General features: G+C 43.9%; 1 protein-coding gene and 1 pseudogene across 28 annotated transcripts in view; one reads left to right on the forward strand and one right to left on the reverse strand.

Annotated features, from left to right (window-relative positions):
* Window positions 1–18: 18 nt before the first annotated feature.
* Window positions 19–8,339, reverse strand: Zscan29-ps1 (zinc finger and SCAN domain containing 29, pseudogene 1; annotated as a pseudogene). The gene is made up of 3 exons (NR_197795.1): window positions 7,460–8,339; window positions 3,488–4,159; window positions 19–1,259 (listed from the first exon to the last, which is right to left on the reverse strand). The product of NR_197795.1 is annotated as a zinc finger and SCAN domain containing 29, pseudogene 1 (transcript).
* The window catches only part of Tubgcp4 (tubulin gamma complex component 4), a 32,377-nt gene continuing 27,712 nt past the window's right edge, over window positions 8,335–12,999 (forward strand). For 17 of the 27 annotated variants that reach the window (XR_015683177.1, XR_015683176.1, XR_015683179.1 and 14 more), the window contains exons 1-4: window positions 8,353–8,611; window positions 10,311–10,439; window positions 12,079–12,201; window positions 12,507–12,560. Coding sequence is in view for 5 of the 27 variants with exons in the window: in XM_087653317.1 (XP_087509443.1) it covers window positions 8,534–8,611; window positions 10,311–10,439; window positions 12,079–12,201; window positions 12,507–12,560 (384 nt within the window). In the remaining 22 variants the exon portion in view is untranslated. 27 annotated transcript variants of the gene reach the window in all.

Consider the following 12,999-nt stretch of genomic DNA (forward strand, 5'->3'; position numbering starts at 1 on the left):
GAACCTTTAATTTTTTTAGACTCTTTAATGTGTGAAAGTGTATTGTACACCTCCAAGAGGATTATTTGACATTTCCCAAACCCAGTAAAATATCAACATTCAATGCACCATCAGAGTGCTGATTTAAAGACTTACAGACTTACACAAGTGAAAACTATTACTCATTACTATGTGCCGAGCACTGTGGTGGACACTTCCCATAGTACCTCAGTAACATAGTTCCATCAACCTTGTAACTTAGTTTTTATTTGCAATGTGAATGATTAACCTAGAGCCTGGGGCATGTTGAACAAGCAAGCAGTCTACCACTAAACTCTATCTCCAGCCCAAGGTCTCAATGCTTAACAGATTTAGGGGTTAAGTTACTTGCACTAGAGCACCTTAACAGCACATGAAAATAATAGTAAATCTACAAAGTTTGCAACTATGTCAAGTGATGCTGTAGTGTGACAAAGGAAGCCACACTAATAATTTGCATGTTCTCACTGAGCTGTTTTAACAGATGGGAAACATAGGAGGACAGGTAAGAACTCGGGAGAGCTCAGTATAGTGGCCAGCTCTCAATCTCAAGGCTTTTCTCCTAAATTCTATAGCGTCTCTTTTGCTATTTATACTGTGAGAGCTCAAAGACTCTTAGTTGGGCATGGAAGCACACACCTGTAATGTCACCATTTAGGAAGTAGAGGCAGAAGAATCGGCAGTTTAAGGACATCCTTGGCTATTCAGTGTTCAAGGCAAACCTCAACTAAAAAACAAAAACAAACAAAAAAAAGCCTGTCTCAAAAAGTAGAAATAAAGACCCTTACCACTGGGATTGTGGGCTAAGGCTGGGGCATGGGTTGTAACAGCCCCTTGAGGTATCTCAGTATCACCTTCATCATCTGAATCTTCTGTGTCATCATCTTGCTTCTCAGGTTCAGCCTCACTGGTTCTCTGGAGGCAGCAAGAAGCTGTTTCTTTGTCCTGGTCATTACTAGGTGGGGCAGCAACTTGGGCACTCACCAAAGCATCCATTTCTTCAAAGAAGGGGCAGGTTTCTGGTGCTTGGCCATTCTTGACTTTCCGATAGCTGGTTTGTAGGCTTTTAAATTTGGTACGACATTGCTCTGGGGTTCTAAGGAAGCCATATTCCCACAATCTCTCAGCAACTGCTCTATATAAATGGCTGTTGAAGTGACAGTTCTGGAGGGCTTCGTAGAACTGAGTCTCGCTAAGAATTGCAAGGTAAGTCTTGGTTTCTTCATGGCCCCAGTGTACATCTGCACCAGAAGAGAGATTTCAGCATCACCTAACCCAGCACTTTAGAGCTTCAACTCTTTAGTCTTACTGCCAGCTTCTAGGAAAACCAGTTAAGCTGGAGACACTAGTTCAGAGTGTACCTTAAGAGGCCTGGGGTTCAATTTATAAGCAAAGGAAAGACAGAGGGAGGCCATCCAAGCTCAGGTTCCTAGATTTATCCCCAAACCTATACATGAACTGTAGATTGTTTTGTTTCTGTATCCTTTAGTGACTTCAGAGAACTTTATTAGTACCATCTAGTGATTTAAAAGAAGCCTTTCTACATGATCACTGGACTGGATCAGTAATTATGCACTGTGATGGTTATTCTTCATTATCAACTTGACTAGATATACTCTGGGCATGTCTGTGAGGGTGTTCCAGAAAAGTTTAACTAAGGGAAGACCCACCCTGACTGTGTGACACCATCTCCTGGGCTGGGGTCCCAGACTGAATTAAAAGGTAGAAGAAGAAAGCAAGCTGAGCACCGGCATGCATCACTTCCTCTGCTTCCTGACTACAGATGCAGCAGCATAACCAGCGACTTCCAGCTCCTACTCCCACACTGGGAACAGCTCTCAACACTGTCTTTCCCAGCAGGATGCACACACTCCAACTGTGAACCAAAATAAACCTTCCTTAAATTATCCTCTTCAGGCATTGTGTCACAGCAAGAAAAATAGCTAGTATAGATACACAAAGTACATGTGCACAGTGTATCTCCCATCCTGTTGACGAATTTCTCAAGAATTCTGATCCCAACTAGAAAAGTCACTTGCCAGGGGATAAAAGGATTCACAGCTGCTGTTGACTTCAATGTGTCATCCCTAACTTCTCTGTTTCCTATAGAATCATTCAATATTGGATAGTGAAAGTGTAAACGCCAATGGGACGCGCCATGGCTTCAGAGCCAATAGTCAAACTGGTTCTGGTTAGTTTTGGTGGGATACTGTTATTATTTTGTTTTTAATTTACAAGTTTTTGAAGTAAAATTCATAAAATTATAAATAATTTTTAAAAATAATAACTTAAAATTCTAAGGAACTGCCTCTTTCATAATCACACTGCTGCCAAATTACCAGCATGGCTTGTCTTCATCTGTTACTATCTCCACTAAGCAACCCCAGCACGAGCAAAGACCTGAAGGATCTTACAGTCAGGTACTTGATCTGCAGGATGGAGGACTGCAGAGGCCAGAGTGAGGAGAGAAGCACGAACAGTATATCTTCAACCTGACATATGCTCACTGCAGCTCTCTCTTTAGTGCTTTTAGCAAAGGAACAGAGGATGGTTATATCCTCTACTGCCTGAAGGTATCGAGGAAAGAGAGGGAAGGTTCAAACAGTTCCCATCTAACAAGTCCTCTTTTCATTATTTCCCAATTACTGGAAGGAAAGGAAAATGGAAGAAGCAAAAGACCAGAGGAAAACTAGAAGGCAGGAAAAGAGAACAAAGATAATGAAAAACATTTTATTTCAGCCATTATTTATTTTTAAAATTCCCTTTTTTTAATAGATTTTTTTTAAAATTATTTTATTCTATGTATGAGTTACACTGTAGCTGTCTTCACATACACCAGAAGAGGGAATCGGATTCCATTACAGATGGTCATGAGCCACCATGTGGTTGCTGGGAGTTGAACTCAGGACCTATGGAAGAGAAGTCAGTGCTCTTAACCGCTGAGCCATCTCTCCAGCCCTTAAAATTCCCTTTTAAAAGGGTGAGGGAAACTTTTTTTTTTCATTTCCTAAACAGGAAAATGGATTTTAATTTAAAAAAAAAATAACCCGGGGTTGGGGATTTAGCTCAGTGGTAGAGCGCTTGCCTAGGAAGCACAAGGCCCTGGGTTCGGTCCCCAGCTCCAGAAAAAAAGAACCAAAAAAAAAAATAACCCTTTGAACACACTTTATTTGGATATATTTCTTTGAAAAATTAAAATTGAAATTTGAGATGTAGCTCGATGGTGTAGTGTTTGCCTAACATTGTGTAAGGCTCCAGGTTTGATTCCAAGCACTAAAAAAGAGAGAAAAAGGAATCTATCCTCTTCCTATTATCTCATGATTTGTTCACAGAAGAGAAAACAATACAGAGTTGAGAAACACCTTGCTTCCTATTAAAATGGCCAAGCTGGCAAGTGACAATGGCTGGTTCCACATCCAGTTTCATTGCTCCTCAAACCTAATCCCAAAACCCAAGAAAAGCTTCTTACCACTTGGGCTTCGGAACAGGACAGATGCAGGTGGGCTGTCAGGGTCCTGAGGGGTTGCCTCCAGGTCATCACTGTCCGACCTTTCAGCTATAGCCTCTTCTCCGTCTTCATGCTGCCAGTTCCTCTGCCCTGGCTCTTCAGTCTCAGCGTCACTGCCTGCCTGGCCAGGATGGGAGGTGGCCTCTTCTAGGCCATTAATGAGCAATGAAATGACCTGGGCACTCATCAGGGCTTCCATCTCTTCAAAGAAGGGGCAGGTATCTGGTGGATGACCACTCTTGACCTTCCTGTAGCTCTTCTGAAGGCCTTTAAACTTGGTCCGACACTGTTCCAGGGAAACATATGGAGGAAACCATACTCACGAAGCCTCTCAGCTATAGCCCCATACACTTGGCTGTTCCTGTGGCAGCTTCATAAAATTCAGTCTGACTGAGAATTGCGAGGAGTGTTCTAGTCTCTTTGTAGCTCCAGTGCACACCCACCACCTTCTGGTCATCAAAGACCCAGTGATCCTGTTCCACCCCGCTGATTCTCTCTCTCTTGGATGGTAATGGACTGGCTCCTGTGCTGTTGCCTTTTGAGACATCCTTGTCCTTGGAGCTAAGCAGATCTGAGATCATGGCTCTCCTTGATTCAACCTGGATACCACATTGGGTTTAGGAAATGGGAATCCTGTTTGCAGGGAAGCAAACCAAAGTATCACAGTTTGTACTGATCATACAAACAAAAAGCCTTCCTCTTTCACTCAAGATTTTATCTTTTTTGTTTGAATTAGGGTCTCATATAGCCCAGACTAGTTGGAATGAGGCTACGTAGTGGGATTACAAGTGTGTAACACCTAGCAGAGTTTTATCTGGTACTGGGGATCAAATGAGGCTTGGCATATACTGCATTCTACAAATTGAGCTATATTCCCAGCCTCTATCTAAAAGATTAGAAAGGGAAAAGGTGGTGCTGCACACCTTTAATTCCAGCACTCAGGAGGCAGAGGCAGGTGGACCCCTCAGTTCAAGGCCAGCCTGGTCTACAGAGTGAGTTCCAAGAGAGTGAAGGGTACAGAGAGAAACCCTGCCTTAAAAAAAATTATAAAAGAAATGTTTTCAGAAGTTCAATGGGTTGAAGAATAGAATATTCTGGAATCCTCACTGGATGAAAAAGAACTTGATTTGTCTTCTAAAGCAGAATGAGAGAAGAAAGTGTTCTGTGGTGTGCTTTGAGCAGGTAGTTCCCTTCCAGGTCGCTCGCTCTCTAGCCTCTATACTTGTTTGCAGATGCTAGCCCTTCTCAGTCAGTCACTCCTGTCTCCTCTAGTTGTTGGTTTGTTTGCTTTTTACTTCAGTCCTGAGAATTAAATTAAGTGCTTTCAAGAGGTTGGGAGGAGGGAAGGTCCTTTACACTAAGTCACCAAATTCTAAATGTTTCCCTCAGCATGTATCCTCCTTTCCACTCATGTCCAGACTCTTAATCTTCCCATAACTAGCACCACAGCAGTCACTATGCTAATTGCTCCTCAGCTCACATGCTACCTTCCTGTTGAGCCTTAACCTTGGTTTCTAGCATATTCTGTCCACTCCTGTCCACACTGTACACTTTTATTCACTTTTTGTTCTTCCCTTCCTCCTGTTGGCACTCAACCATCCTTGGGGAAGCCTCCTTGCCCATGCCTTTGGAAGGTATTCCCTAGAACCTCATCTCATGGCCACACTGCCAAACCCCTAAAACCAAGCAAGTCCTTAACACTTTTTTCAGATAGTTAAGTTCAGTGCATATTCATAATTCACTGGGTGCTCTTAAATTATATTGTAAGCTTTTTGATAAGAGGTACTTTAACAAAACTGTGCAAGCATGATGTATGTGGGAGTGCATGCTCCATAGTGCATGTGGAGGTTAAGGACAACTTCATGGACTTGCTTCTACTCAGGTCATCAGGCTTATGCAGAAAGTACCATTATCAGCTGAGTCAGCTTGATGGCCGACAGATACCTTTTCTTACCACAGTGTATGCACCCTGCAGCACACCAGTAAGATTGATTCTGCAGGTCCTTATATCAAGGTTGAGTACTTCCAATGGATGACTAAAGACCATTATTAAACTAACCAAGAATGCTATTACTGGTCATATTGCATGATAAGATCAGAATTCAAAACACCCTCAATATGTTTTAAATAATAATAAAATATAGTTCAATAAAGCACAAAGAAAACCAAGTTCTACAAAATGAGTAAATGACTGGGTCCAAAGGCACTGAGGAAAGCTAAGAGTCATGGAGTTTCCAGGTGGACAAAGATCATTCTGTAGTCATATGCTGGGCTGTACTGCAGGGGGTTGCAACATTTTGAAGTAAAATTCTTACATCTTTACACCACTCACAGGAATAATACAGATATAATTTCCTTCTCCATGATCAAGTATTTAGAGAACTTCAAGGTTCCAATGTAAAGAGTAAGAACATAGATCTAAAGAATGGAGATAACAGAAAGAAAAACTAGAACAAAGGTGTCTTCAGCATAGAAAAGAGTGTGTCTTGAAAATAAGCATCTATCAATCACCAGAAATAAAAGTATTCTGACTGTAATAAAAACTAAGCAGACCTATCAAAGGAAGAAATATAATACTCTACCAGAGGGTTGAACTAGCTGCCTTTCCAAAATGTCACATTTGGCAGGTGCCACTATCTCTGAAATCCCTTTCCCACTCATTACTCCCAACCCTACTTCCAACTTAGAGGGCTCTATCTCCCATACACAGCTACTTCTCACTGATCCTTTGAAAAGGTTTGAGATTCTCCTCCGGGTTCATCTGCTCCTGTAGTCTCAGGGCTGGGCTTCTTGCCCTCTCTCTCTTGGATACACCCTTGGACTGGGGTTCCACTGACTCCTGCAGAACATCTAGTAACTCCAGTGAGGATTTCAGGGGTGTCATCTTCTCCAAGTGCATTTCCTGCCCCTTCACAGACACTGTGACCTAGACATACCCCTCCCCATTAGTTGTCATGGTCATAACAAGGGGCATTCCTAGGGGAGATTATTTAATATCCCCAAAGAGACCATCCTCTGAAGCCATGCTAGAATGGAGGGTGGGAAGGTTAGGACAGACAAGTGTTTATCCCATTATCATTAGCTTAGAGTGGCTGGGACTGCAGAAAGATCAAACAGAAAGCCAAAGAGCAGTTGGAAAAAAACTTTTCCATTTTTTTCTCTTTAGAAACTGAAGTGAAAGACTTATTGTAACAGAGTCTCCATGCAAGCCCTACCTGAAAAAGTAACCCTTTCCAGATCAGAAGTATAAAAATCACCAAGCCTCTTTACATCTGACTCGTCTTAAACTGCCCCTCTATCCTTGCCTCTCCCCAACCACACACTTCTGAATTCCTCCTCCTCCTCACTGAATGTCCAAGTCTTCCAGGCTCTCTTTCTAAATCTTCCACCAGTGTCACCGCCTCCTCTCCATTTTCTGGACATTGCTTCTGTACCCAGTTCTGGATTTCCCCAGGTAGCACAGTCAGGAATTGCTCTAGCACTACAATTCTACAATCTGCTCCTTGGTCCGCACCTCCGGCCTTAGCCACCAACAGCAAAGTTCCCACAGTTGGCTGAAAGCTTCCCGGGGCCCAGCCACCTCCTGGTAATGGAATCTTCTGAAGCGCTGCCGCAAACTTTCAGAGTTAGTGCCCTTTCCTCTCCGAGTGGATTTGGCCATCCTTAACAGCAGAAAGCAGTTTCTCCCCTCAGTGTCTGGGTTCCAGAACTTAGTACACTATCTTTCCATGCCCCTGGAGAAACACCTGCAGATGAGTCTCTCTGTAAAAGGAGTTTTATCCTAGAGTAGAGAGAAATGGCACTATCAGAGAAGAGTATCTTTACATGTTTAAAATCTTGCCAGAGCCGGCCTGACTTTCCATGTGTTCCAAGTGGCCTTCGGAGGCAGTACCATTTCAGGACAGCAAATCAATGAGCAAGGAGAAAAATTACCTTATAAAAACTGCATTTCTAGGTGATGTCTAGAATATCCCCCAGGAAGTTGCAGAGAACAGAAAAATCTATCCGCTTCATTCACACCTCACGTAAATCTGATCGTATATAGTGCCCCAGATCAAAGTTGTATAGTGAATTCGAACCGCACAGGACGCCTGACGCTGGCGGACTCTAAAGCTAAGTCAACATTTAGCTGAAGACAACAAAAATCCTCTGTCCAGTGAGTGCCGGCTAACCTCCCCTAGAACCACCGCTGTCCTTCCAGAAGCTCCTGGTGTCTGCCCCGCCCCTTGAACGCCAAACTACAAACTTCCAACCGGAACCACAGTCAAGTGCTGAACACTGAGTCTCTTGCTTGCTCCTCCTGAACGAAGTAAGAACTCAGCAAGAGTTCCGGAGCGACAGATGGAAAAGGTCACACATGGGGAAAGCTGACTTAGGCTTCTAAATTGAGGTGGACTAGGGAAGAGTTACAGGAGTTGGTGAAGCGAGGAAGCCCGAGAGACGGCAGTCGTGGGTCTGCTGAGAACAAGGCCGGTGCTGGCCAGTGTTGGCCAGTGCTGCGAGTCCGTGGGCTTCGAGCACAGCTCCACAGCGGCGGCTGCCAAGTTCCGGCTTTGTTTTCTTCCCTCTGGCCGGGTCACTCTGGGAGACGTCGGCAGTCGGTCAAAATGCCATAGACCCTGCCAAGGCGTCATGAGGACTCTCTCCGGCCCACCCCTGGCCGCGTCTCTCTCAACTAGCTTGTCAACTCACTCGCCGCCCTTCCCTTGGGCCAGCCTCTCTTAACATCCCCAGTCCCGCTCTCGAGCCGGAAGTCTGGCCTCTCCTAGCGCCCAGGACGCATGCGCGATGTTACCGGCGCCTCACCACGGCTCCGCGGCGGGAGCAAACGGGTGGGCGCCTCAGCCGCGCGCAGCGTCCCGGATGTGCGCGCGGCTCTGTGGAATGTCCTCGCTCGGTGGACTGCGGGGATCCAGGGCAAAAGATTCACGCTACGTGTGAGCGGGCGCCCGCAGAGGCGCTGGAAGAGAAGGTGGTAGATCTAGGGACTCCGGAGCCGCCCCAGAAATGATTCACGAGCTGCTCTTGGCCCTGAGCGGGTACCCAGGGTCCATTTTCACCTGGAACAAGCGGAGTGGCCTGCAGGTATGGAGCGGGTTAGAGACGAGGAGCGGCCGTGTGGAGGGTGCAGCTGAGCCGCAACGAAGGGGCGGGACCCGGGGGACTCCGAGTGACGGGCGCCCGCTGCGAGAAGAAACCGAGGGCTAACCCTCCGATTTGGGGGGCCTTGCGGTCCCGCCATTCCTGCTAGGGAACCACTAGGAGTGGATAGAACTATACTTTTTTTTCGCTGCATATAAATTTGTTGTTAAACTGAATCCCTAAATATGTAGGTGGAATTCGATGATAGTTTGTCATTTGAGGGGAAAGGGGGGGCGGCGGATAGGGCACTCCTGTACATTCATTGACTCAAATTGAAATTTGAAAGTAGTGGGAATATATACAAAGATCTCAAGACACAATACTCAGTAAACTCTATTGGATGAAAAAAGTGAATTTGTAAGCATATGGTGTTTCTCTCCTTTGGAAATTTCTGTACCAGGTGAGGAACATTGAATGGGTTTTCCTGTGATTAGAAGAGTATAAGAAGAATGTACGATGATTTGTTTTCTCTTTCTCTCCCCCTACCCCTGTGAGAAGCCCAGATGTAGCATGATACCCAATATTTTGCTGAAATTAAATGGGCAACATTGAGTTTAATACACTGACTTGGAGCCAGGCATAATGTTTGGAGCCTTTGGGAAGCTGAGGTAGGATTATTGCTGTGATTCAAGGCCAGCCTGGGCTTCAGTGTGGAACCCTCTCTCAAAAAGGAAAGAAAGAAAAGAAGGAAACAGAGGGCAGAGAAAGCCAGAGAAGAAAAGAATGACAACTACAGATGTGGATCTCTAAGTGTGTTGTGTAAAATGGCATCAGTAACTTCAAGGTGTAGTTTACTTTTTTCAAGGTAATTAAGCTTAAACTAGAGCATGTGTGTATGTCGCATGAGTGTGGGCATACCTGTCACAGAGTGTACGAAGAGGTCAGCTTGGTGGAGTCACTTCTCTTTTCCCAGCTTTATGTAGGTTTCAGGGATTGAACTCAGGCCTTAAGGTTTGTGTGGCAAATGCCTGACCCTCGGAGCCATTTCACTCATCTTAAACCTAGAACTTTTCTAGAACTCTGTCAACAACAAGTGTTCAGATTTGATAATTGTGTAGAAATGCCATTAGTAAGAAAAGACACACACACATATTGAACACTTACCTGTGAGTAACACCTGTCATTTATATAGATTATCTAATTATCACCGTTACCTCCACTTTTTACTTAGGAAAACCAAGACATTGAGAGGTGTCATAATGTAACTTGCCTAAACTTTCAAGCGAAACATAATTCGAAGATACAAGCCAAGGGGGTCTCTGTCCCTATCTGTGTGTCTCTCTGTCCTCTCCTCCCCCACCCCACCCTCCTGTGTAGGTCAGAGGACAGCTTGCAGGAGTTTCCTACTGTGTGACCCAGAACATCTTTCCAGCCCTATTGTATGAATTCTTTACTCTGGGTTACCTGTTTTAAGAACAGGCAGTTACATCTGGATGAGCAACAGTACCTTGTAATAGTGTTACAGTACCTGGTTAATCAGAATTACCAACCCAGTAACAAGGAAAGTTAAAGCCAAGTAAAACCATGGGCACCTGAGGGAAAGGGAATAGAAAAGAGAATGTAAAGTGTTTTAAGCCCATGAGAACCTCGGCTGGTGACTAACAGGCGTTAGCTTTCTTTATGACTATCCCTCTTCTTGCAGGTTTCCCAGGATTTTCCATTTCTTCACCCGAGTGAGACTAGTGTCCTGAATCGACTCTGCCGGCTTGGCACAGACTACATTCGATTCACTGAGTTCATTGAGCAGTACACAGGCCATGTGCAGCAACAGGTGGGCTTCTGTTCTCTGGATATGGGCTTCTACAGGGTAAGAGTGCCATCAGACTCTACCAGTGAATTCACTGGTAAAGTAAGTTAGGAATTTCTGGAATACTCCCGAGTTTATGAATCACTGGAAATGCTCAAGGGAAGGCAAGATCTCTGATTGGATTTTCTTGAGTAACAACAAAAATTCTCTACTGGTGTTCTTACCCAGACTTTGTATAATGAGAATTGCATGAGAATTCCTACTTCTCAACTTCTAAAGCAAGTCCTAATGGTGCCTTTTAAAAACATAAATGACAGTAACAACATTCTGTGATAAATGAAGACTCATTCCAATTTTCTGTAATGCCGTAAGAGCAGAATAAAATTGGTTGTAAACCAGCCTGGTCCTATGTCCGTTCTGTGAACATTTCTCTTTAGGAACTTCAGGATCCTTCTGGTATTTTTTGTAGCATCTTCTGGCTGACTACATTGTGTTTTCTAACCTCTGAACTCAAGCTTCTGTAACATATCTGGTGCTGAATTCTGTATTTCTATACTCTGAGAACCTGGTTACCCAGATATCTGCCTCCATCATAGCCTCTAACTAACTGTTAATCATTACTTCCTCGTAGAAAACTATATGAGAAGTTTTATATGAAACTGACGAGATTCACTAGGCTCCTCCCGCCGAATAAATAATAAAGACCACTGAGTCACACTCAGACAAGCCTAGGTACAAAGAAGACTCTCAGTCAAGCCAAGCTGTCTAGAAAGCAGCAGGGACCAACTTGAAGGATTCCTAAAAGACAAGCTGTATTGTATATAAGCCCTCCATGAGAGTTTTAATGTTTTTAAGATTTACTTTTACTTCATGGGTATGAGTTCTGCTTGCTGCATATATGTGCACCATGTGCATATCTTGTACCTACCTGCCCAGGCCAGAAAGTATTGAATCCCCCAGGAACTAGAATTACCACTGGTTATGAGCTACCATTGGGAGAAGCACCTTAAGATAGAAAGTCAGCAACTTAGAATAGCTTCAGGAAGTCCCTAAAACCAGGCCCCTCCCTCTGAAGCAGCCCAAAAGAAGCAGAAACTAGCTTAGAAGAGGCTCAAACCAACTGAGCTACCCGGACAGGACACTGCAACCTGTGGAGCTGCCTGTAGGCTATGTAGTGTGATCCAGGGTCTCAGATTTATGAGCTGTCATCCATGCTAGGCTGGGGTTTGGGGAATAACCCCTCACTCATATTCCTGTAAATAACCCAAATAAAACTGATTGGTTCACAGTGGTATTTATACTTTGGTCTGTCATGGCTCCCCATCTAGTGACTAGAGGAGGTGTGTGTGGTGTGTGTGTGTGCACACACATGTGTATATGTATTCTATTTCTTCAGGAAATAGACACAATGGACACTAGGAACCAAATCCTACAACAAAACCTTCCCTTAACCATACTATGACCATGGAGAGGTCATGTCAGCGCTTCTTTACTGAGCCTCCTCAAATACACTTTATCTTCAGTCATTTTTCCTCTTACTCTTGCTAAAATACTGCTTTGATATGGAATTATTTATAAAAATATAATACTACTAATAAAAGACAGCGTCTTCTTCGGTTTCCGATTCTGAACTGAAGTTGCCCTTTTCTTTGATTATTTGCAGGATCACCATCCATCCCAGCAGGGCCAAGGGGGACTACATGGGATCTACCTGAGAGCCTTCTGCACGGGGCTGGACTCAGTTTTGCAGCCTTATCGCCAAGCACTGCTTGATTTGGAACAAGAGGTGAGAAGGAGGTAATATAGAAAACATCCTTAGGGGATAGCCGATTAGAGTGTGTTTTTGACTTGGAAGTGGCCTTTGATAAGGTCAGCTAGTTAAGAGTGAGCCATTTCCTGTGTGGCTAGAGGGTACAGTATTCGAAGTGGCTCCAGAGTGGACTTGTCATCTGAAAAGTAACTCTATCGTCTATTAGTTCTGCAGAGCTTAAAGCAAACTCTGTGCTCATTGTCACATTCTCTCCTAGTTTATATAAAGCAATTAATTCAAGTTATTTGTGTAGGATTCTGATAAGTGTGTTTTTATTGCAGTTCCTGGCTGACCCGCATCTCTCCATATCACATGTCAATTACTCCTTAGATCAGGTATGCCTTGGAGTGATAAAATGCTGTGGAGTCTGTTGCTGTTTTTAAATAATCCCAATTTGTGACACTATATTAAAAACTTCTTAACCTAAGATCAGAACCCAATAAATATACTGAATTTTATTAGCTGTGCTTTGGAAGATGAGAACTGCTTTAAGAGTGTGATGTATGTGGCATCTGCCTGTCATCCTTATACTCAGGAGGAAGGGACTAACCTCGTCTTCAAGTTTTCATCAGTGAGTTCTGGACCAGCTTAAAAAAAACAAAACTGAACAACAGAAAGAGTTCCACATTTAGTTAGCCCTTACTGTGATGTGAATACTGTCCTGTTGACATGGGTAGTGGAAGGGACACAAGACTCAAAGGTACAAAGTGCTTCGACGTCAGATTGACTTAGGATGCTCAACTTGACTATTTTGTGGTATTGCATCTGGAAACA

Source organism: Rattus norvegicus, chromosome 3 (genome assembly GCF_021556685.1).
Source record: "Rattus norvegicus strain SHRSP/BbbUtx chromosome 3, alternate assembly SHRSP_T2T, whole genome shotgun sequence".
Lineage (NCBI taxonomy): Eukaryota > Metazoa > Chordata > Mammalia > Rodentia > Muridae > Rattus > Rattus norvegicus.